The sequence below is a fragment of the Hyaena hyaena genome, unplaced genomic scaffold, assembly GCF_003009895.1.
Source record: "Hyaena hyaena isolate Hyena2069 unplaced genomic scaffold, ASM300989v1 scaffold_8, whole genome shotgun sequence".
Lineage (NCBI taxonomy): Eukaryota > Metazoa > Chordata > Mammalia > Carnivora > Hyaenidae > Hyaena > Hyaena hyaena.
This window is the reverse complement of record NW_024080640.1, coordinates 4,420,335-4,444,895: the sequence shown is the minus strand read 5'-3', so window position 1 is coordinate 4,444,895 and position 24,561 is coordinate 4,420,335. Positions and strand designations below refer to the sequence as shown.

At 46.6% G+C, this 24,561-nt stretch overlaps 2 protein-coding genes across 3 annotated transcripts in view; one reads left to right on the top strand and one right to left on the bottom strand.

Moving 5' to 3' along the window:
• PODXL (podocalyxin like) overlaps positions 1 to 12,127 on the top strand; it is a 58,597-nt gene extending 46,470 nt beyond the window's left edge. The window contains exons 4-10 of the mRNA XM_039243078.1: positions 929 to 1,543; positions 2,646 to 3,136; positions 3,392 to 3,463; positions 5,886 to 6,033; positions 6,264 to 6,325; positions 6,552 to 6,719; positions 7,730 to 12,127. Of these exons, the coding sequence (XP_039099009.1) occupies positions 929 to 1,543; positions 2,646 to 3,136; positions 3,392 to 3,463; positions 5,886 to 6,033; positions 6,264 to 6,325; positions 6,552 to 6,719; positions 7,730 to 7,927 (1,754 nt within the window). The 3' untranslated portion in view covers positions 7,928 to 12,127. The remainder of the gene's footprint in view (positions 1 to 928; positions 1,544 to 2,645; positions 3,137 to 3,391; positions 3,464 to 5,885; positions 6,034 to 6,263; positions 6,326 to 6,551; positions 6,720 to 7,729) is intronic.
• A 10,998-nt stretch (positions 12,128 to 23,125) lies between these two features.
• MKLN1 (muskelin 1) overlaps positions 23,126 to 24,561 on the bottom strand; it is a 361,418-nt gene continuing 359,982 nt past the window's right edge. For both annotated transcript variants that reach the window (XM_039243337.1, XM_039243345.1), the window contains one exon: positions 23,126 to 23,477. In XM_039243337.1, coding sequence (XP_039099268.1) covers positions 23,356 to 23,477 — 122 coding nt within the window. In that variant the 3' untranslated portion in view covers positions 23,126 to 23,355. The remainder of the gene's footprint in view (positions 23,478 to 24,561) is intronic.

The following is a 24,561-nucleotide window of genomic DNA, read 5'->3' as shown; positions in this document are numbered from 1 at the left end:
TGAGAGACCAGGGGAGGGGCAGAGAGAGGGAAATAGAATCCCAGGCAGGCTCTACACCATCAGCGCAGAGCATAAGGTGGGCCTCGAACTCACAAACCATGAGATCACGACCTGAGCCGAAACCAAGAGTTGGATGCTTAACCGACTGAGCCACCCAGGCGCCCCCAGAATTTTGTGTTTGTTCTGTCCACTTGTTTATTGTTAATTTCGGTCTTGATACCAGAATGTAAGGTCCCTGAGGGTATGGGTTATGTGTGTCGTCTTCACCAGTGTGGTCTGGGGTCCACAGTTCCATATTAATGAATAATACATTAAACAGAAGAGGAAAATTCCCAAGGCCTTTCCTCCCTGACTCCCCGGGAAGGGTAAGCTCCCTTGCAGAACAGAGTCAGACGCTCCGTACTCGTATTCCTTGTACGTCTCACAACTGTACTTTGATGGCCATTTGTGTAATGTCCCTATTGCCAGTTTCTCCTTCTAGATTATACTTCCATGAGAGCAGAGGCAGCTCTTTCTCGCCATGCCCACAACAAGGCAGGTCGGTAGGCATGAGTCTGCTGAGTCTTACGGAGGCTCGTGTGCCTGGGAGCTGGGGAGAGGAGGCAGGGGGGACCCTGGCCGCCTGGCACAGGGGAAACAGGAGGGGCAAGTGCACGGGCTCACGGCGGGCTTCCCGTGCGGGGCCATTATGTGGCTTGGTCTTTCTCTTCTGCGGAATTTCCCGGGGCTTCCTCTGCTTCACTCTTATGGTACTTAGTGGTTTCTTGAACTTCAGTGAGTGTGGGTACATCGAAGACCCAGGCCTTTAGCCAAGGCAAATGGCAGGGATGACGGCAAGGCCTCTGGGTCCCCAGGAAGAGCTGGGAAATGTGCAGAGAAACACTTGTAGCTGATGCCCTGACTCGTTTCTGTGTTGTCTTTTAACCAGCCGACTTGAGCACTACTGGCTCAGCGAATGTCACAACCTCAATCCAGGCTGATGCCAAAAACAGTGATGGAACGCAGATTATAAGCCCGCCCCTGGCAAGCACGGTCCCAAAACTCACTCAGAAAACGGAGCCGTCAGTCCCCACATTGGACGCAACCAGCAAGTCACCCAATGCCTCGTCTTCAAACCCAGCTCAGAAAAACAAAGCTGTCACGACCACTGTCAAAGTGACCGAGGCCCACACAACTCATCGCCCAGAGACTCAAGATTCAAGCCAGCCTACACCTTCACCCACCCTAAAGCCCACGAAGCCCGACACCACACACAGCCAGCCAGCCGGATCCGGAGCCCAGAGTGGCCCCAGTGTTTCCACCGACCACGCGAACATTCAAGGCATGACGCCGAAGACAGTGCCTCCACTGATGAACTCTGCCAGCACCGCACACACTCCTTCCACGGCCGCCCCAGCAAGTCCTCAGCAGCCCCCTGCAACGGCTGTTTCGAATCCCTCAGGTAGCTCTCCTGAGGAACCAGACAAAAACACTACAGCTTCAAGTAGTGTACGCACCAGTCAGAGTCCCGGCTCCACATTACAGGGGGCGCCTACCGTGCCAGGTAAGTTATGCGCTTTTTTTCTCCCCAAGCAAGAAGGAACTTCTGAATGCTTATGTTCTCTACAGTTGCTCAGCTGGAGGACAGAGTTCACGCTAAGGGTTACACGCTGTGACACCCCCGCCTTCATTCAGGCCCGGGGTCCCCTTTCGGGGCCGTGCAGAGGCCAACAGTGCTGTGTTATTCTGATGAGAGCTTGGTGTTTTGGCCTGCTCGGTTGAGTGCATAAGCAAGCCAACGGTCTGTTCATGGGTAAGACTTGGGTGATTGCAGGGGTGGAGCATTAAAAGTATTCCAGAGCAGCGGTGCCTGGGAGACTGTTGGTTAAGCTCAGGTCATTTGGGGCTTTAAAGCACAAAACGGCAAGATAATGACCAGAGCCAAAATCAAGAGTTGGGTGCCCAACTGGCTGAGCCACCGAGGCACCCCTACATTTAAAAAAAATGTTTATTTTTGAGGGAAGGGGATAGAGTGTGAGCAGGGGAGGGGCAGAGAGAGAGCAAGACGTAGAATCTGAAGCAGGCTCCAGGCTCTGAGCTGTCAGCACAGAGCCCGATGTGGGGCTTGAACCCACGAGCCCTGAGATCATGACCTGAGCTGAAGTTGGACACTTGACCAACTGAGACACCCAGGTGCCCCTCAGTTTCCTTATTTATATAATAGGTTAATTAGGGCACCATCTTCGTAGGGGTATGGTGAGGAATAACTAAGAAAGTAACTTGGAAGCACTCGGGACAATGCTTCCGATGGTGTAAGTAGTGCTCAGTTAGCATTAGCTCTCGTGGCTGATGTGTTTGCCATTGTGACTGCTTTTATTGGGCCTCACACTGGCTCATCCAGTCTACCCGTCCTGGAATATGTTATAGGAATTGACTTCATGTGTTTACCTCATCTTCCTCATGGCCTTGCTTATTACTGCAGCCTGCAGTCTGGGTGGGAGAGATCAGAGAACCTTAGGGAGCTAAGAACAAGAGAGACTATCCTCTATACTCAACGTGGGACTCAAACTCACTACCCTGCAATCGAGAGTTGCACAGTCTTGGACTGAACCAGCCAGGCGCCTCCTGCTCGTCTTTTCTCAGAGCTTTTGCTTTCCCAATCACAGCATCGTTGGTGACCTCACAAGGAAATCAGCAGTATTCCAGCAAGGTGCCAGCTGCCCCTGGGACCCCTTCCTCCGTCGCTAGGACCCCTTCCTCCGTCTCTGGGACCCCTGCCTCCGTCGCTGGGACCCCTGCCTCCGTCGCTGGGACCCCTGCCTCCGTCGCTGGGACCCCTGCCTCCGTCGCTGGGACCCCTGCCTCCGTCGCTGGGACCCCTGCCTCCGTCGCTGGGACCCCTGCCTCCGTCGCTGGGACCCCTGCCTCCGTCCCTGGGACCCGTTCCTCTGTCCCTGGGACCCCTTCCTCCATCCCTGGGACCTCTTCGTCGGAGGCTCTGCTGCCTGCAGGCCCTTCCTTGGGACCTGTGGCCACATCTCCTGTCACGGGACCTGGAGGGTTCAGCACTCACTTGGCTCCAGCTACCCGCCACGACTCCAGCAGGTCTTCTCCTTCCTCGACTCCTAGGAATGATGGGGCACTGCCAGTGGAACGGGTAAGAGAGACCAGACTCAGATGGAAGGTGGCTCTAAGAGGTGTTTCTCATCTTCCTTCCCTACCAGGGCCGCTGGCGAGGCCTGTGAGAGGCAGTCAGCCACTCCCCCCTCTCTCCCTTGCTTTGCCAGACAGCTGGACAGCCAGGGACGCACCCGGCTCTGTCGCTTGGCCGGCCCAGCCAGGGGGAGGGAGCAGTTAGTGATGAGACCCTGCCAGGCTGAGCCTGAATGTGAATCTCAGTGGCTTCTTCTAGATACAGTGCGGACATCCCGAGAATCCAACTGAGAAGATGCTCATTTTGAACTTCACGAAGACCAGCCCCTGTGTGAGTACCCTGCTAATCCAGGCTCTGCCCCCAACTACACCCCCTAACTGCAGTTTAGCAGCAGGGTTAGGGAAGCTAGAAGGGAATGGGGTGTTCATTTTCCTGCCCTTGTTTTTTTCCTGGTGGGAAGTGGCCCCTTCCAGCTGACGGAGGGACAAAGTGAAGTTCAGACTCCTCTCAGTCAAGTCCATGGGGCTGCTGCCGGGCCAGAAGTACCCCAGTCTCCTGGGCTTGGCGCTGTGTAATTGTTCACGTTCTCAGAGTCTGGAGACCTTAGTCCTACTTCCTGTTTGCCTCTTGTTCAGATTGTGATTTAGTTAAATCGATCTCTTTGGTCTTCAGAGGCTCCGGTTGAAAATGAGAGACTCAGTCTGCCTAACTTTTCCGGCTCTAATAGTCTGGTTTTATATTTGCTGGTTCATCTGACGGCCTCAGTGGATGAACAGCATGGAGATAATCTCCTTCTAGCCTGAGGAGTCAGTTCCTAAGCAGTGGGGAGCGACTGCCAGCACTCAGGGTGGTATGTGTGTCCTGAGGTGGGGGTGTCAGCCTGCCTGTCGCTCCATTTTCCGGAAAGGGCGTGTCCGATTTGCCCAGGTTGCTGCTCCCTTCTGCTGGCACCTGTGAGTGCAGCTGATGAGTGGCTCACGGCTGCCCCCTCCTGGTCAGTGACTTTTTGCAAACACCCCCTAGAAAGTAGAACGGAATTAAGACTGGCTTTTTTTTTTTTTTTCTTCCCCCCGATGTTTTATTTATTTCTGAGAGAGAGAGACCACGTGAGCAGGGGAGGGTCAGAGAGAGAGGGAGACACAGAATCCGAAACAGGTTCCAGGCTCTGAGCTGGCTGTCAGCACAGAGCCCGACGCGGAGCTTGAACCCACAAACTGTGAGATCATGACCTGAGCCGAAGTCGGACGCCTAACCAACTGAGCCACCCAGGCGCCCCAAGACTGGCTTTCTAAAGGACGGCAAATGTGGGTTTACAACATTTTAATACCACCTGTATTTTTTTTTTTTAAACAGTTGTTTTTCCTTTGGGTGTTCGTTTGCTGGGATTTTCCAAGTGAATTTTACAAAAGCATGCATTTAGATCAGTTTTATTATTATTTTTTAATGTTTTATTTATTTCTGAGAGAGAGAGAGAGAGACAGACAGACAGCATAAACAGGGGAGGGTCACAGAGAGGGAGAAAGAATCTGAAACAGGCTCCAGGCTCTGAACTGGCTGTCAGCACAGAGCCTGATGCGGGGCTTGAACCCACGAACCGTGAGATCATGACCTGGGCCGAAGTCGGACGCTTAACCGACTGAGCCACCCAGGCGCCCCAAGACCAGAGTTTTAAAGGGAACGGTGCTGCCCTGGCCTTGGGCTTATTGGACAAGGCTCAAGAATCCCACTGACGCATGCCCAGCCATTCTCAGGCCCTCTTTTTCACTGAAACTTGCCAGGTTGTGTGCTTGGTTGGGAGAAGCGTTTTTCCCCCCAGTGTGCTGTAAAAGGAGGGTTGGAAGTCCCGTATCTCTGCCTCATGTCAGGCTGAGGAATTGGGAAGCCTAGGAAATCCCAGGTAGAAACCTAAGGATGGTTTGTGGGGTTCCTGAGGTGAGCCACACCACCAGTCCTTTACTTCATCCATCTCTGTACCTTATTCCACAATCAGGTCAGAGAAACACGAGCTTGTGCCTCTAGGTGACATGGCCAGACCTGGTAAAAGCTGTCCACGCTTTTCTTCCTCACTCTCAGCCCTAAAGCCATGTCAGCCATACTCTGTCTCTTTAGCGGTACAGAAGACCCCCTTCCAAGATGTCCCCATGTGCATCTTCAAGATCACCCACAATGCCCTGTTCAGTGACGGCCTTGCCTTTTTCCGTCAGCCTGTTGTTTATGGCTTTGTGGTCAGCATCTTAGTTTAGGGAAGGGTGTGCGTGTTTCCAGTTTGGGATAGATATCCTTGGGCTGAGAGCTGGGGCTTCCCCCCTGGGGTCTTTGAACTGGGCGTCAACATCTGGAAGGTTGAGAGAGCCTGAGGGTGGGGCTGGGGAGGGGGTGGCAGTGGTTGCTGGGAAGGGCTTCCACAGGCCCTTCTGGGGAGATGCTAAGGGCATTAGGTCGTGACCTCTGGTGACCCCTGAAGGGAGAAAAGAGGGCCGTTAGGTGAAAGGTATTGTTCAGCCATAGACACGATAAACGGGGAGAGGGGACCCGGGAAGAGATGCGCAGGAGTCCGAGAAGGCAGGGACTGGCCCAGCTCGGCACCTAACCTGTGACATCTTCCAGGCCTGGGAGTGGCCCCAGTTGAGGGAAGAGAGAAGTGGGTTCACACCAGGCAACAGCCTTCTCCTGACCTTGGGTCTGATGGGCTCCCTGCAAAGCCTAGGCTGCTGTTCTGATCCCTGAGGAATCCCTTGTCTCCCCATGTCAGGCGAAGAACTTCTCGGATGACAAACTGGTCAGACTGCTGTGCAGAGCAGCAAAAGCCACCTTCAACCCAGCTCAAGATGAGTGCCACATACAGCTGGCACCTATTCCAGAGGTCCAGGCGGTGGCGATCAAAGGAATCACTATCCAGAGTGAGTTGAGGGGAGGAGGCGCCGAGGCCTACGGGGGGTGGGCATAGGGCAGGGGCTGACGGCTCAGGAGCCACGAGGAGGGCTGGTGCTTCCCCAGTTCCCTAGGAAGGGTCACTCCGAGAGAGACTGCACTCAGGAGGCTGGGGTACGGCACGTCCTCTTGGGGGGCATGTCCGTCCCGCTCAGGTCACTGTGAGCTGCACCACTAGCAACGCCTCTCCTCCCCACAGCAAGCCTCCGGCCCACGGACGTGTATGAATCGCTGAAAGACAAATGGGACGAGCTGAAGGAGGTAAGCGGGCCCCTCCCGTGTGCGGGGCTGAGGCCCAGTTCCCGAAGTCCACAGTTACTCTGCTCTGCAGCGCTTCTCATCGTAGAGGAGCCTCGCAGGGACGATTAGACGGGACGGTCGGGTGACAGAATCAGTCCCCCAGCAGATGCCAAGCAGAAGGGCTTGTAACTGATCGTGAGCGACCTACGTTCCGTTTTCTGCCACATAACCTACTCCTTCCTGGCAGGCGGGTGTCAGTAACATGAGGCTTGGGGACCAAGGGCCGCCCGAAGAGACGGAGGACCGGTTCAGCATGCCCCTCATCATCACCATCGTCTGCATGGCCTCCTTCCTGCTCCTGGTCGCCGCCCTCTACGGCTGCTGCCACCAGCGCCTCTCCCAGAGGAAAGACCAGGTGAGGGCTTCGCCCCCCTCGCCAGGGAAACGGGCCGCTTCACCAGATGCCTTCACCCCATCACCCCCATATTCGAGGAGAGTGAGGGGGCCGTGGACCCCTTCTGACAGGCAGTGACCGCCCCTTACAGGAACTGCGAAGTTACGGGGGAACTGGAGAGTTCCACGGAGGGGAAGGGAAGATCGTGGGCTGTGGAGTCAGACTTGGGGTAAAGCCCTAGCTCGGCCTCCTGTCACCCGCATGGCCGCGGGTACGCCCTGGTCCCGGTTTCTCATCTGCACGTGGGGAGAATGTTCACCCCGCAGAGCTGCTCTGAGGGTTCCCTGAAATAAGGGACCTTGCCATACATGTCTGACCGCGTGTTTTACCCACCTTCCTCAATTCCCATCCTGACTGGCCCATCTGGACACGTCGTCCTCACCCCTGGTGGCACGCTGTGGGGACAGGTAGAGAAATTCCCATACCCACCTCCTCACACGCCAGTTGAAACAATCTGAATCTGAATGTTCAGAGCTTCCTAGGTGACTCGACTGTGTGACCCAGGTTGTGTCTCGGCCAAAGCCGAGAGGAGAGTGCGGTCTCCAGGTGGCTCCTGTCTGCAGCCGAGACGGCTGTAGGTCATGCCGCACCCATCTTGCTCGGCCTTGGAGGGGTCCTGGGTCACCCGGCCTGATGAAAGTCAATTCCAGTCCTTCCTGATTCAGTACAGCGGGTGGAGTGAGGCAGATGCCTGGACAGTAAGGTTTGGAGGGAAGGAATGGAGGAGAGAGATCAGAGGACTCAGAGTCTGTTTCCGCGGACTTCATGGATTTGCCAGTAGGGGAAAGGTCAAGTGAGCTGGGAATTCTAGGGTTCTGGGCAAGGCCGGTAGCCACGATGACCTCCGGGAGCACTTAATGTGCACATTAGCCCAACCAGGGGCTCCTAGATTGTGGGGCTACATGTGTAACAGGAAGGCTGCAGGCCCTTAAACGTTGCCCTTTCTTCTTGGGTCATCGTCCCTGTCCTAGCAACGACTCACGGAGGAGCTGCAGACCGTGGAGAATGGTTACCATGACAACCCCACACTGGAAGTGATGGAGACCTCCTCAGAGATGCAGGAGAAAAAGGTGGTCAACCTTAATGGGGAGCTGGGGGACAGCTGGATCGTCCCCCTGGACAACCTGACCAAGGATGACCTGGACGAGGAGGAAGACACGCACCTCTAATCAGGTCTGCAGGTGGCCCCCGACAGTGCCACAGCGCTCCAGACTGAGCCACCTCAAGTGCCATTCGGACAGGGGAGGAAAGTCCTTCCCAGCTGAGGGAGAGACTGGTGAGGGAAGGAGACTTGAAGGCTCCCTCCTCCCTACCCCACAGGGCCTTAATTTCCCCTTTTCAGACTGAACAAGTCGCATTCTGTCTAGATTCGTCTTGTAAGATAACCCACTAGTGCCTGAGCTCAGGACCGCTGGAAGGTGAGCGGGAGCTCCCCGACATGACCATCTAGTAGGATCCCTTCACCTCACATACGAGGGGACTGAGGCCTGACCGGGGGTGTAAGGTCCAGCTCACACAGTCCCTGGTGACAGGATGACACCATATTCCCTCTCCTGGTCTGGAGTGTGCTGCCACCCCGCCCCACCGCTGCCACCACCCTGCGCCCTCCCCTCCGATCCTCCCCCAGTGGGACAGAAGGGACAGCAGCGCCAGATCCTGCCTTGGGATGACCTGGTTCCTTGAAAGTACGGGTCCAAGCTGTCTTATCTCCTGTCCCCCAGCCTCGCCTCCCAGTGTTCCCGTCCCCTTTTTGCCCGCCTCCCCACCCTGTCCCAAGGGCCACTGGGACTCACACAGGTCATTCATGACTTTGAACCCCTTGTCCTGGATTCTGGCTTCCTTGCATTCGAGTGGGACTCCACCTGCACCAGACTCCCATGTGAGCGAGGTCTGCTTCAGGGATGCACCTGCGGGTGAAGATGGGTCCTGGCCCAGCGCCCAGGGCACTCTTTGAAGGGGCTCCCGGGAACTTGCTTGGCTTCCTACTCCCACCGGGAACTAGAGTCTGCAGTAGCTATGCAGGCCAAGTGCTTCTATTTTGTCGTTCAGTGCTCAGCCAGTGGGGTTAGGACCCACGCTGGGGAATCCATTTGAGACCTGGCAAGAATGATAGCTGGGGGCAGACTTTCCCGGGGCCCAGTCCACAGAGAGGTGTCTTCATAGACAATCGATTGACAGGAACGATAGGCTTTACTCTCGGTTCCATAGGAAACTCAGGGACTTTTACAAGTTGCTGAGAGTTTTGTTGTATTTGTTTGTGTTTTAGTCCAGCCTCCTACTGCCCAAAGCCAAAGCTCCAGCCGTTGGGAGACTTTACAATTAACCATTCTCCCTGATTTCTGGTTCTCCTGTGCCATAGTGCAAGAAAGGCCTAGAAAGTGTGATGCATCTTCAGGTGCACAGGGGCAGCTTGGGGGGGGGAAGGGCTGTGGGGTTCCCGGTGACCTCTCGCTGTTCTGGCACTGAGCTGGGCCTGGCCATGTCCCCTTCTCTGCCCTTAGCAGGGCTACCCCAGTTCTGCGGTTTCTGGTGGCATCTCAGGGAAGCAGCACCATGGAGGAGGGGTTTAGAGGGAGCTCAGCGGTCAGCTCCCAAGCAGAAGGCACCTGAGGACTGGGCAGAGGGAGGTTTAATCTGGTTTTCTGGGAAAAGGGAAGCCCATGCGGAACTTTGCCCGCTGTCTCTCGTTTCTGGGTATGACTTCCTGACACCAACTAGGAAGATTAGCAGAACTGCTTCAGAGACTGAAAGTGGTAAGGTAATTTTCAGAGCGTAGGTCAGAACCTCAGAGCCTGGAGGCCCAGGCTCTGATGGTCCTGATGAAATAGGCGGTCTGCTTTAGGATAGCTTTTTTTTTTTTTTTTTTCAAGGAGCTTAGTGAGGGAAGATCTCTGTCCTTCCCTGGCATAGCCTTTGGCCTTTGTTATCTTAGGGGAAAAGAAATGCCAGGAGTTCAAGTAGGGCCTCCAGCAAGTTTCTAAGAGCTGGAGAGATGCTAACAAGGAACCAAAAGCATTTGCACTGATCCTCCAGCATTTGGCAGTTGGCAGGATGGAGAACAATGCTTGTTTGGGGAAAGACCAGAAGAAATCTTGTTACACTGAGAAGAGATCTGTTCGCTTCCTTCCTGCCCAGCATTTGGTTCTTTCCACCCAGCGGGTTTCTGTGGAAGAGGCCAGGCTGGATTACTGCTCCTTTGCTGATTCTGGGTCACATTTTACCAGCCAGGCCTTCAGACAAGAGACCGCAACTTTGCCTCCACAAATAGAGCAAAGGCTATAACCCCCAAGGCCTCTTAGGGAGAGAGACGATGTCTGGCAAGGACTAGAGTGAAAATTATACTTGGGCAAGAGGAATGACTATGTTTCTTTTCTGTCCAAGAGGAGCCTTGGGAGGCTTTGGGCTGGTTCACAGGCTCCTTTTTGGTGCATCCAGACTGGGTTACACTGGCCTTTTAGGGCAACTTTAGAATCCAGTACCTTGCCTGGGCTTGCTCTTGCCACTAGACCTCTGGGTCAAGGGCCATACAGCCACGCATGTGCAAAGCTCCTCTTTCTCCCACATCTACACTGGGTTCTAAATGCTGTCTGGTAAGTCAGATGCTGGGGCTGAGAAGAGAGAACAGCAGGAACTCAGCATGACTTTCAATAGGCTGCACCACAGAGAGGTGATAAACTTTACGTCAATGGCAGATTGGTTTCCCTAAGGTGGGTAAAAGGCCAGAAGCCATGGCTGATGACTGGATGGAACCGAGCCGGATGCGCGCTCCCCTGCGAACGGGGAGGGGCGGTGCTCCGGGAGGAGGTACAGAGCAGGCTCTGCATCGCAGGACAGAATACGGGTTGAATCTAGTCTAGGCGCCAGATTCTTTTGCCCCCTCTTGATAAGGAAAGCAGGCAGGAAGTTTATTTAAATCACCTGAGCTGTAACCTTTTTGACAAGATACTGGAGAAACTTGGAAGAACGAGTCCAGGCTGATACAGCTATACGTCTTGATAATGTAAATACAGCAGCCACACGTTAATCCACCGTGCACTGCTTTAAGTGAATACACATTGTAAAAACATTTGTTAAGTGAGGTGGCTTTTAGCCCCCCCCTCTGAAACAGGAATGTAAATGTCTATTTCACTAAAAATGACAAGTTTTTTCTTTAATGAAAAATGAAATATAAGACAAGCTGATGACAAAGTTTGTCTTACAGATCAGGCATCTTTATTTTTAAATATGACTCTCACTCCCCCTCCTCAGCTAAATTCTAGCCTATCACAGGCTTGGAGTCCATATGCACTTGTTAGAAAGTGACACTCTAGTCCTAGGGAGAGGCTTTTAGAGACTGAGTCCAACCTTTGTTTTGTTTTTACAGAAAAAGACACCGAAGTGCAGAAAGAGAGAGTGACTTGGCCAAAATCACATGGTTAGTGACAGAAACAGGATTAAAACACCAGTGCTGTGGGCCTTAGAAGGAATCAGGAAATTAAGGACAGCTACCAGAATGACACCGAATGCCCTTCTCAGATCTTACCCTGCAGCAAGGCTAGGGAGGATGTGAGGACAGCAGTGGGAAACATCACTGTCCTTCTCTTCCCCTGAGTTACTTAGGTCTCAGACTTAAATGAACGGTAAGCTTTTCTGTCAACACAGTTATGAGCTCTGATCTGGATCTTCTACTGGTAGGACTGAGGCTCAAAGGAAACAGGCTAGGGGAAGGCAGAGGGGGCGAGAGGAAAGCGATGGCCTATTCATCACTCACTAGCAGCTCGGCTCAGGTTGGCGAAAACCCAATACTGAGTGGAAGGGAGGAAATTACTATTTGAGGTGTCTTTTGTGATTAGTGAATGTCAAATAGTTTGCCCAGGAGACTGCGGGAGCGTGTGTCTTCATGGACAGGGGTCTAAAGTACACTGGAATTTACTGAGAGACTTGTTTGTAAAGACTATACTTAATTATTGCCATTTTCTTACAAAAGTATATTTTGGAAAATTGTATACTGTCAATTAAAGTGCTTTTGTATAAGCTGGTTCAAGCCCTGTTGGTTGGACTTGACTGATTGGCTTGTGTTCTTCCCGTGTGTGTGAGGCTCATTGCTGAAATACCCAAGATATGAGGCGCTCTGGGGAGTGCAGCGCCCTCCTGCTCTTCCGCGAGATGGGGATGCAGAGAAAGTGGGGGAAGCTCAAAGAAAGGAAGGGGATCCTGGAGGTGACGATGGCTCTCCAGATTATCTTGGGTTGTTGGAGTGATTGGAACTGAATTTTCACTCACACTTTTATCAATGTTCCACCTTCCTCCTTTCCTCCACTTCTGCCTCAGATAACAATTATGAATCACCCACCACTAAAGACCCTTGAGCCCTGGTCAGGTATGAAACACTGGCATGGAGACAAAACAAATAAAAGTATAAAAAAATAAGTTCTGTCCTGGCCCTGTTACTGCTCACAAAAGGGTGTTTACTTGTCCCAAGAAGCCTCTCCCCTGTCCCTTGTCTATAGAGATGTTAGTGAAGATGAAAGTTTGGGAAAGGAAGCCCTCAAAACCCCTCCTGATTCCCTCTCCTGGGGTGGTATTCTCTACCTATCCATTCCTCACTGGAAGGGGAAAACTCTCCCATCTTCACAAGGTAAACAGATGACTCTAGGTCCACTTTCATGTTGCTATACAACAATCTCTTCTCTTTGCCTGGCATCTTACAGTTTATAAAACATTTTTTACATTTCTTGTTTGGGAATTGGCACTTCTCTACCAATAGGTAGAAATTAGGTACCGTGACAAAGGATTCTGACATGACACTGCTATGTAAGGGGTTAGTGTGAGTCCTTGAGTTTCTCTTCAGTCTTACACATTAATGCCAGGGTTCCCGCAACAAGGTACATTTCTAGAACACACTGTTACGATATGATTTTGCTTTTTTGTAGGGGAGTTCTGAAAGCCAGTTATCACTCTTTTAACCGTGGCGAGTTGGGACAAGGGGTATTTTGAGGTTAGCTTCAAGAGTGGGCCAAGAATACAGAAAGGAACTCAAGCAGGCCCCTTGGCCATGCCAGAGGCACACTGTTCTAAGAAGAGAATGACTCACAGTTTATCGCTGGCCACATATTAGACCTGAGGCTCCGAGGCTCCATTCTCTTCCTGAATAGGTCATTCACCCTGCTCCCGGCCAACCAAGAAGCACTCACTCAGTAGTCCTTTCTAGCGCGCTAGGCCTCTGTCACTCACGCCCCCCCAATCCCCTCACACGTCCCCTCACCTCCCATCCTACCAGCTCGGTCCCAAACCACTTACTTCTGTATCCTAAGGGAATCCTAAGGGAAAAAAGTAATAATAGGACTGGTACTATAATTAACATGTGATACATACTGAGATAGTATTTTTTAAAGGCCTTGCCATTTTACAGATTTAAGAATCAGTGGGATCCTGGCAAACAGGATCTGCTGCCAACATTTACTTAGGAGATGGAGAAAGTGAGGCAGAAGACTTGAGAGTGCCCAGTGCCACACAGAAGTTCCTGCTGGATCTGGACGTAATCCTAGGACTCGTGACTGCCCTGGGCTACCCATCCTGTGCCCAAGCTTTCAGAGGGCGGCTGTACCTATGTGCGCTACAGATCTTGCCAAGTGCCCTGATTTCCCTGCTTGGGATTTGCCAAATACCAAGACCTACTGGCACAGCAGTGCACAGGCACCTATAGCTTTCCCCTCTTCCCTGTAATAACGTTTCTGCAAAGGATGTAACTGCCTTTGCTCTGCCTCGGTGAGGGCTTGCTGGGGGGGGGGGTGTGTTTCCTCTGTGAACATCAGAAGTTTCAGAGTAAGAATGATAGAGGTTTCAGGCATCGTGTTCTACTGTCCCATCTTCTATGTGCAACAGAAAGCCAGATTTCTCCCTTTTCTTCCGAGACCTTAAAGGTGAAACACGGGGCATATGTGGTGCTAAAGGAAAGGGGGAACCTAAGTGGCTAGTCCTTAAGCCTAAGCAGGGACTAACTTCAGGAGGGCCAGCAGTTGGCTGAAGGACTGGTAGTAAATCATGTTGCCCTCCTTAATGAGGAAAAGATTTTCTCCATTTCCACAGCTGACTTTCTAAGCATGCGAGTGTGGGCACACATGGCCACCCCCTGCTGGAGCTGGCTGCCGCTGGTGGAGCAGGGGCTCTCTCGAGAGGGGGCACAGCCAGCTCCTGTTGGTGTGTGGGCAGCTGCCGTCAAGGCTTCACCATAAAGCTCTCTTGGCTTATCTTCCCACCAGAGGTCAATATGTGTTGAGAGAGAGCAAGTCATGTCCCACATTTTGAGCCTTTTGAGTTAATTCTCTGGAGAATCAACCAAGTAAAAGCTAATTTCTTTTTTTGTTTTTTAAGTATTTTTAAGAGCTTGCTCTATTTTTTTTGTTTCTTTGTTTTGAGAGAGACAGAGTGATCAAGGGAAGGGAAAAAAGAGGGAAGGGGGGGCGGAGGGGGAGAGAGAGAGACAGAGAGAATCCCAAGCAGGCTCTGAACTGTCAGCCTGGAGCCCAGTGTGGGGCTCGAACGCAAGAAACGTCAGATCATGACCTGAGCTGAAATCAAGAGTCTGATGCTTAGCCGACTAAGCCACCTGGCACCCCTGGAAAGGCCAATTTCTTACCTGATCACCGCACATCATGTTTTTCTGTTTGAAAAACAAAAATGTTACTTATGAGCCATGCTCAAATCAAAGCACATTCTAAAAATGAAAGGTATGTAGTAAGAGGCATTATTTGATTTATAAATTGAGAAAACAAAATCCCGATTTTGGACAAAATCAGTTGACAGCTAATGCTGTCAGAATGCAGGATTGGAAACCTGAGAATGTAAATGAGAGCAGGACATGAAAAGGGTCAAGAGGAGGTCCTGTTGAGCCCATCTGGAGAACTCATGATCTTTGTTCGCCATATCTGAGTTTATTTTTTCCAAGGTTCAGCCCTTAAAGTTCTTTCCCCTTTATTAGGGACAGCGGATCTAGAATCTTTCAAAACTTTCTAACAACTCCAACTCTCTTTCCTATCTTTTCTACAGTTTTCTTCTAGTTCTTAATCTATACAGGTATGTCTCCCTGAAAGGAAACCTGGGAAACACAAATCCAGTTTACAAAACAGATCAAATAGGGCTGGTCATCAATGGGGGATAAAAGACACCATCTTATGAAATAACTTACCAGTATTCTTTAAAAATGGAAACTTCTCCAGGAAACTTTGCGAGATCCATCAGAACTTCTTTACTTCGGCACTGTCTCAAAGGAAAACACCAAAAGGCCCTTCTGCGGTGCGTATCGTTTTCATCTTTGGAAGCCTGAACAAAACTCAGCTTTTTGAAAGAAAAATACAACACATTCAAAGTATGTAAACATTTTAAAAAGCTGACTTCAAAGGTGGTTTCAACAAACACAGGAGCCATCTTGTAGTGTCCATATATAACTTTTTATTAAGAAAATGAACAAAATACATTCTCTCTCCATATGTACATTACATACAACAGAATTCTACAATTGCAACCGTTCAGCTGATCACTCGTTTATTTATTCACAAAGCAGTGTTAACACATTCACCAAACCTGGGATCAGAAAATTACCTGTACTATAAAAAGAAAAGAAAAAAACCTAAGAGTACATACAGACTGGGCAAAAATAAGATAAACCGGGGAGGATCATGAAGCGACGGGGGAAGACTGCACAGCCCAGCAATGACCCGGGACGCCGAGGATGAGAGGAGCTCTGGCCAGCTCCCGCTGCCACTCCACAGTCCCCTCATGACTGGTTTTGGACCTAGGTCCTTCAGGATACAGCTCCCAGCCATGCTGCCACCAAGGAGGAGAGCAAAGGAAAGAACAAGACCTTGAAAGGGCTGCAGCTTTCGGCTTTACCCACCAAGAGTCTCCTATGGAATACAAAGCTTCTGGATCTTAGCTGAGGAGCAGAGAGCTACATTTTTAGGGGGAGACGTTTGCGCAGTTGTACTAAGGGAACTCTGATTTCCAGGACCCCTAATTCACATTTAGGTTCATTTCATCGGTTTTGCTTTTGCTTTGTTTTTTTCTCTGCTTTTCCTTTGGCCTTTGAAAGTACCTCATTCTTTTTGGGTGTGGGTTTCCTTATGGTCATGTTAAAAAGTCCACCTAAACAGAAAGCTCTTCGTGAGTATGAATATGCTTCAAGTGTCCTTAATGGTGTTTAAGGGCTTAAAAGATCAAATGAGTTTTAGAGATGAAGTTGCCAATAAACCGAACAAGGCAGCTCTCTATAGGCTTCTGGATCATACTCCATATCCTTAGTTCAGGCTTAAAAGACATATATCAAGAGAATTATTTTCAGACTGACCGCCTGGGAAAAGGGCATTGCCTGAGGGAATCCAAAGTAGGGATAGGCACACAGGCTTGTACCCCAGTCCTCCACACATGCGGTAAAACAATGAGAATGGCTGTGTCTGTTTTTTTTTTTTTTTTTAAGCTTTTTCTGGGCTTTCCCATGTGGGGTAACAGAAGAAAGTCAGGAGAAACAAAATGAGTAAGTCTCATCAGTTAATAGTGGTTTTCCTTTTTTATACTTAGTAATTTCCTAAATTTCAATAAGTGTATTTTTATATCACAAAAATCAATAAATGTTTTTATTTAAAAGCCCCATAAAAGAAATTTAACACTCTCCAACTTTCAGCTGAGCTGGCTGCTGTAACACCATGTTTGCAATCTAGGAGATGTTCTAACAAAGAGAAGGGGCTGCCCACAGTATCAATAAGCAAACCGGGAAGACAAGATCTATTGGGTATGGCTGGAGCTGTATTTTCCTTCCCAATCGAATTTCTAGTCCAACTTCAGTTTTGAGGATCTATCTCTAATCTGAAGGGATCTTAATTTCTGTCCACTGAATACTCATTTATAAAGGAAGTAAAAGAGTTCACTTAAAAAATTGTAGTATCTTTCCAAATCTGCTTATAACATAAATATGCCACTTTGGAGAGATGGGATGATGGTTATCACCAAGAAAAAGAGACCCTTGTCTTAGTGGATCCTACACTCACCTTCAGAGGCTGCAGATTCAACTTTAGGGAAGCTGAAGTGGTGACAGAGAAGGAATCTCTTTAAAAACAAGAACAACAAAATATCTATCTATAGATCCATAAAGGAAATTTGCTCATAGGAAAATGTCACTTATTTTGCAATTGAGCTAAAGACTATACATAAAAGGAAATGAATACTATACTAATTTATTCATTTCAAAAGATACTTACACAAGTCAAAAAAGCAAGGTGGGTTAAAGAATAACACAATCATAGCATCTGGTGGCCAGGCTGTGTGTAATGGTGAAGAAAGGAAGTCCACTTTTATTTCTCTAAATGGCTGGTTTACAATTGAGGGAGAAAACAGTTTACAACTGGTCAGTCACCACAATCATTCTTTCTGGGAAAGGAATACAAAAAAAATCTCAAAAAGGAGACCAAGCATATAACTTTAAAAACACACATCTTCCCCACAGAAGAGTACTCGTATTTAGATTTTGGACTTTGATATCCTACTGTCAGATTCGGGGCTGGGTAGACAATTACTTTAGTATGTCTTACAGTTTATATTCAGGGTTCTTGCAAGTATATAACTCATGTGTCCAGGTAAAATTAAGGAAAGCCTTTACAGAGGTATAGTATCCGAGGACTTCTAAAGTAGGCAACTGAAAAAAGGTAAAGCCGTGCATCTCTGTCCTCCTCTTCCTCCCCTTTCATCTCAAGAAGGTGAATATAGCAACTACAAGGCAACATGCTAGAAGGGTCACCAGCAAACACCTGATGGCACAGCCCTGTTGGTAAGCTCCTCTTCTTTGTTGCAAGAGGAGTTTAGAAAGCTCTGCCAGGTGCAATGGAATCAGACTTATTCCAGATACCTATTCTAATTAATCACTTTTCAGATGTGAAGGAGACCTAAGGAACAAACCAACATTATTAAATACTTCCAGTGCCAAACCCGGAACTCTTGTATTTCTTGGCAAAGTGGATAAACAGAAACCCATGGGGCTGTGCATAATTAATTTTAAAGCATGGAAAGCAACTGATGTCAGTTCAATTCTGTACAGGTTGTAAGTTAAACATGAAATGACAATTTTCTCCCCACTTTAAAAGGCTAGAAAACACCAACAAAATGACACTGGCTAAACTGTAACAAAGGCTTTTTCTTGAGATCTGTTAACAAAGGAGAGAAATAAAGCTCAGAACTGGCTACTTGAGCAACTCCTTAATCACGCACACATGCCCATTCAGTATATCACACAGTGTTTTTCCTTCCTGCCAATTAATCTGGCATTCATGAGGCATTGAATGAAACTGAAGAATGATGATCTCTCCAGGCTGGTATTCGTGTGGCAGACAGCTCAAATATCCAAACTAACCGCTGCGAATATGAGCGTCCCAGATCTCACAGAGCTGTGTTGCAACAAGAGCTTAAACGTGATGAAAAAGCAGGTCCCATGGGAGCCCCCCAAAACTGCACGTTAAAATGTTTTGTTGCTGGTTTTCCTACTGGATCCTTATCAAGGAACTGGCTGAACATAAGAAGCCGCTCACCTAGTTTAAACTCTAGAGCCCATTACACTGGTTTTCTGTTTCAAGATCTCTAACCGTTATTTGGGAGACGATGACAAAAGAGACTAACCAGGAAATGCTGCTTTCCAAAAAGTGTACAGAATAAGTGAGCTTTGGGTCATCCTCCCCAGCAACTGCATTAGTAAAATGAATTTGCGGTCAGAAATGAAGAGCTTTCTTTTTCACTTAGATTTGTGGACCTTTGAATCCATGAGCAAAAAGCTCCTACTTTTCTTTCTCTAACATATCTTCATTCTCCTCACTCGCTCTCTAACTCCCTCCCGGGGTTCAATGCCTCCAAGTGAAAAATGCCACCTAGACAGGCGAAATAGGACTGCACACAAATGTTTTACGTTGATTGGGCTGTTTAAACAGCAGATAAAAAGGTAAATTATTTCATAATTATAAGTGATAATTTTAAAAAATAAGCAAATACCAATCACTTCATAGCAATGCAAGCTACTCCTAATACACGATTATATCAGAAATTGAAAGTCAGTTCTTACCACAAATCCTCACCTCAGCAGATACATCAGTGCTACTCAGAGGTGGTGGGAGTGGAGGGAAAAAAGGCTAGAAAATATAAAGAGAAGACAAAGGCAAATGGAAACCTGGTGATGTGCTGAATTCCATGAGCCCTGCTATGAAACTTGTACCTGATGAACTGTTTTCAGACCATGCTTCCCAGTGCCAGGGAAAGATGAAACCAACACTGGCTCCCCAAGAAGCTGCCACAGCCGTGTTACTATCCTCTGAATGAAAACTGATGTGAAGATTTTTACAGCAATGTCTGAACATTAGTAATTCCTTACTAATGCATAATTTTTAATTTCACTATTCTGTTGTCATAAGCAAGGATGGAAGAGCATGCTTGCCTCAGAATTATTTTGACTTTTTTTCTTAAGCAGTACAACAGTTTCAAGCAATGCCACAGAAAACCTAGGAAATCTAGGGCTAAAAAAGCTGAGAATAAAGTCAGTTTAGCTAAGGGAATAATGGATACACAATTCACACTATTTGGTAGGTAGGAGGGAATCATGGTTCAAGAATTACGTAAAATAAAATCTCCTAGACAGCATTCTTTTTTGAGAAAAAGAGCAGCTGGTGAAGAAATTAATAAATTGTAATGAGTCCTCCTGCCAAAACAAACAATGGCAACATCACTTAGCTGATCTGGTTGGCTCCCCACGAACTCTTTCAACAAACTTGGAAAGTTACATCTTCCACTGAATTACCTCTAGGCCAGAAATTTTAGATAGCCAAGTCATTTCAGCATTGCTACAAATCATAGGGAGATACAGGCCACAGTCAAAAATCACAAAAGAATAATGTTATTTGACTAGTAATACAAAAACCTTTGAGTGAAAGAGCCCAAAGATCTAATCTACAAGTATTATCATATGTAGAGAAGATATTCTTCAATAACTATAAATTTTTCTGAGGAAGCGTGCAATCCCAGATCAAGGACAGTTTTAAGAATTTAAACCTTAGTAAAAATTCAGGCCAGAGCTTATGAAAAACAATGAAACTGCAGACGATCATGGATTTGAAGAAAAGGAAGATTCTGAAGGCTACTTTTTTTTTTTTTATAGCTAGATGACTTTGTTTAGAGTACACATTTGTTAATGATCTCCCACAGAAATCACTTCAAATCGTTAATTCTCAACTTCTGTGCAAAATTCAGCCAGCTAAAGAGTAAATACAACATTCACTCAGGAGATAAGTAAATGACCCACAATTACCCAATGAATTCCCTCTGGTGTTAAGAATAATTACGACTTCTTCATGTTGTAACCATAAAATGGAGTATAAATCAGAGACTAAAATCAGGAACATGCTCCTAAGTGCTTTTTGATCCATTAAACATCATTCTCAATCTAGTTTTTGTTTAGAAGTTAGATTTTAAAAACTTTTATATTACATGAAATTCTGTTAACGTATCTCCAAAGAGTAGGCCAACGTGAAGAGATCCATTAGAGGGGTAAACTGGGAACCATTCATATCCAACATACATATTTCACCCAAGAACGAAATATGCAGTTTTATCATCCTTAAATCATTGCGTTCTAAACCCAATAAGCCTTTCTGTGATAAACCAGTGAATTAACTTTCTAATGTTTTCTATCAGTTTTTACTTTTTTAGACATGGACAGGTCAGGTTTAGAATAAATGAATGATTTTGTGAAGGGTTAAGACCATCTGTCAGCTTGACCGGTGAGTCAGGCACCCAAGTCTGCATTCCTTTGCTTAAGTGATTGATACATTTGATACATTTGAATTTATCAAATCGGCCACACGAGGTCTCTGCTATTCCACAGAATACAAATGCATTTTAGAATTATCTTTCCAATCAGGTAATTTCTCACGAAGTACAAGCACTGAAAATAATATTAGAGATCTAGTTTACTATTCTGGAATAATATGGTCCACTGGGAAAGAGAGAAATGGGAGTGAATGTGGAGATACGGATGATGAAACTGAACAAACTGTACCTTACTAACGACTGCATCCAGAGCTTCAGCCCGATGTTTCAATCTGGGACTCACTAAGCTAGAAGGAAAGCTTTTCAAGTAGTAGAGCACACTGTATCTAAATACCAAATTAGATTATTTAAATTATACTGCTGGAATTCTTGGAAATATAGGTAGCTTCTCACTAAAAATATATATATATATATAAACACAAGTTTCCAGTCAGGTTCTGGTGTGAAATGTGAGCAATGCGTCAGTCCTGGTCATGGATATCATAAAGCCCTACAGTCTCCTGCAATCATTACCAGTAGTGCTCCTTTAAAGCCCCATGGAACAAATTCTACCTAGTCAACCTCCTCGATACAGTCCACTTAGGTAACACTGGATGGTTCGCTATGATTCAACCCCATCTAAGCATGTTGTTGTAAAAAAAAAATAAAATCCAGAAGTGAAGAAAAGGGTCAAGGTTCCACCTAACTAAAGTGGGGAAAGATAAAATTAAAACAAGCACATGTTAAAAAGCAACTAGTACTGAGTCAGGGAAAAACAAAATCACTGAGGTCAAGAACTGAGTTTCTTCCAAATATGGAGTCTAAGGAACTCATGAAAAAAACAACAACAAAAAAAGCACTGTAGAAATAAATAGTGGAGGGCAGCAGAATTTCATTTGGTTAGTGTGTTTAAAGTGCCAGAATTCACAGTAAGCAAAACTAGAGCTTTTAAATTTAGAAACTCTTAACCAAGCTCAAGTTCTTCCCTATTAACTCTGATTTGTACCTGTTTCCACAAAACAATATTCAATAGGCTACAATATTAGTGACAATATTTTATGTTCTTGACTGTCACTCAGGGGAATCATTTTACGGAAACTGTACAAGAATGTAAGTAGATTCTATTTGCTTACCTATAAAGTCAGTTATTCTGCAGCCGCACAATTTGGTACTTAGTGAATTACATACTATAGCTTTCACAAGGCAAGGTACATATCTAATTATTTAATCACTACAGATAGCTTTGGGATGCTTCGAAAGCTACGGAATCCAAGATTCAAGTCTAGAACTAGGAAAAATATATTGCTGTCCATTCCCAAATAAATTAAACCAAGCAATAAAGACAGAGTGAAGAGGGATCTCAGTCTCATTCCTATACACGAGACTTTTCAAAAGTGCAAGTCAATTTCTTCTCTTTCTTTGGTGAGGCCTAATCTTGCTATTCAGGGACATACTCAATTCCATTAGGTCATTCACTTTTCACAGCTACAGGACCGATGAACACTTACTGTACGCAGTCCGCTTGAGGCACAGTGGGAATCGGTTGCATACAGCACACTTGTTGAGCGAGTGTAAGCACTGGCTAGGTGTGGGTTTCCTACACTGCATTCCACAGCACCTCATGGAATGATACATAATTCCTCCATCCCCACATCTGCCCTTCTTTTAGTGAAAAAATATCTGCACAATTATTATCTTTTTCTCCATTTAAAAGCCTGTGTGTGCTTAATGAAACACCTATCAGCTGTATTCCATTGAACAACTACAAACTATTATTCTTTAAAATATCAGTGTACAGAAACAGATGTAGGAAGCTAATCTATCTGGAAATAACAAAAGTATAGCTCTGGAAACCCACCCTCCCAAGAGAAAATGCTACTAAAAGCACAAAGGAGAAATGGAAGCACAGCTCTACCAGAGAAGAGAGTCATTTTCTTCCAAAATTTGCTACAAAGACGTCAATGAACATATTAATCACTACTTGAATCTTCTTGCTGGTAATTTTTATAATGGCTCTTAAAGGTTCTGAACTATATTCTCCTCAGTTTAAGGTTTCTGTGACCCAAAGCTACTGTAATATCCACTATAAAATATATCATTATAGAAATACTATAGACCAATCTCAGATAAGTGCCTGGATCAATCCTGGGTTTCATTTTTTAGTTCTGTGACAAGGAGCACACATTTGAGCCCTCTGTTTGTTAATGTAATACAAGACTCTAGTCAACAGAGACACATATATCACTTTTACATCATTTGCCCTACAGAACTATACACTTTTAAGAATGAATTAAAGAGGTAAACAAATGACACCACTTAGAAGCAGTCTGCGTGATGCGAGGTAAAGTGAAATGGGAAAGGAGGAGAAAGAAGGCAGGCCAAAACAAGCCAACAACAAAACCCCAATTCTTACAGCACTGAGTCAGGTTAAGAGTGCTTACTTGCCCCAATTTTATAAAAATGAAATAAAAATCAGAAAAGGGTAAACTGCCTGATTATTTTTTCTCTTATACTCATTAGTTCTTAAAAGGTAAAGTAAGAAAAAAATATATATATTTAAATGGAAAGTATACCAATTTCACTTTATTAGCCTAATTCAGGAGTGGGATGAGGAGAAAGGGGCCGAGGTCAGGTATGAAGAAGAGGGTTAAAACTTGTGACAGTAAAGATCCCTTCAAAATTCTGGTGCAGTCCTCAATCACTGCAGCCTAACTGTCGGTCAACAGAGTTGAACTCCAAAATACTGAAAGCAGACGTTCTCCATCTCTGTCCAGCGACTCTTCAGTTACAGTGTGTTGAGGTCTACCAGGTTGCCTTTGGGAGGAGTCATGCTGTCAGGAAAGAAATTTACTAAGGTGTCAAAGAGCTGAGTTCTCTGAGCATAGGTGTGATCCACATCGGAAAAGCCTGGTAAAGGAGAGATACAAAGAAACTCATCCATTGTGTCTAAAACATGTAACGGAGAAGCTAGTTGACAAAAGCAGCAATGTGAAATGCAAAAACCAACAATGTGAAATGCAAAAACCAAAACCCAATCGGATTTTACAACCAGACAAACGTAGGTCCTGAACCCACTTCTAGTACCCGGCAGTGGTGTGATCTTAGGTGAGTTAATGAGCCTTTCTGCAACTGTCTCGTCAGCTGTAAATTTGTGTTAATTCTGTATACTTCATGGGGGTATTGTACATATTAGATGTAATTATGTGAGAAGCACCTGTTCTAATGACTGGCACTTAAGTAATGAATACTGATTTCTCTTCTTTTCCTTACAAGCATTTACCTCTTCTAGTCCGCTGAAGAAATTTCATGTCTCTTTTCCGACTTTATAATGCTTCTGACCCACTAAAATTTTTTTAATAAAAATACAATATCATCAAAATGAAAAATATAATAAAATCACTTTCTTTAGAAAGTAGTCTAAAATCATTAAGGTCCTGAGAGCTGGATGTAGTCTCAGAGAACTGAATGAAAACATAGCTGAGAGAAAGAAATATTTTTACAACAGTGTAGAAAAATACCTGGCCATACATGTCTGATACTATGCACTCTATGTCAGGCACATGTCATGTGCCAAACAGAGCAATGAACTACTTTTCTCCAGACAAACGAAGTGGATGACAGGGTTGCTTGGGTGGCTCAGTTGGTTGAGCATCTAATTTCAGCTCAGGTCATAATCTTGTGGTTTGTGGAATCAAGCCCCACATCAGGCTCTGTGCTGACAGCTCAGAGCCTGGAGCCTGCTCAGGATTCTGTGTCTCCCTCTCTTTCTATTCCTCTCCTGCTTATGCTCTCTCTCTCAAAAATAAACAAACATTAAAAAAAAATTAAAAAAAAAAGTGGATGACATTCTTAAAAGGTGGGGGCCATGGAACTAAAAGATTTTTTTCCCCTTTAACCTTTAGTAAACACTTAATTTTCAAGTTCATTCCAGACAAAGGAATATTCAGTGAGACGCTTCCTTCCTTTAGTCAGCTGTTGTACTGCTTTAAGC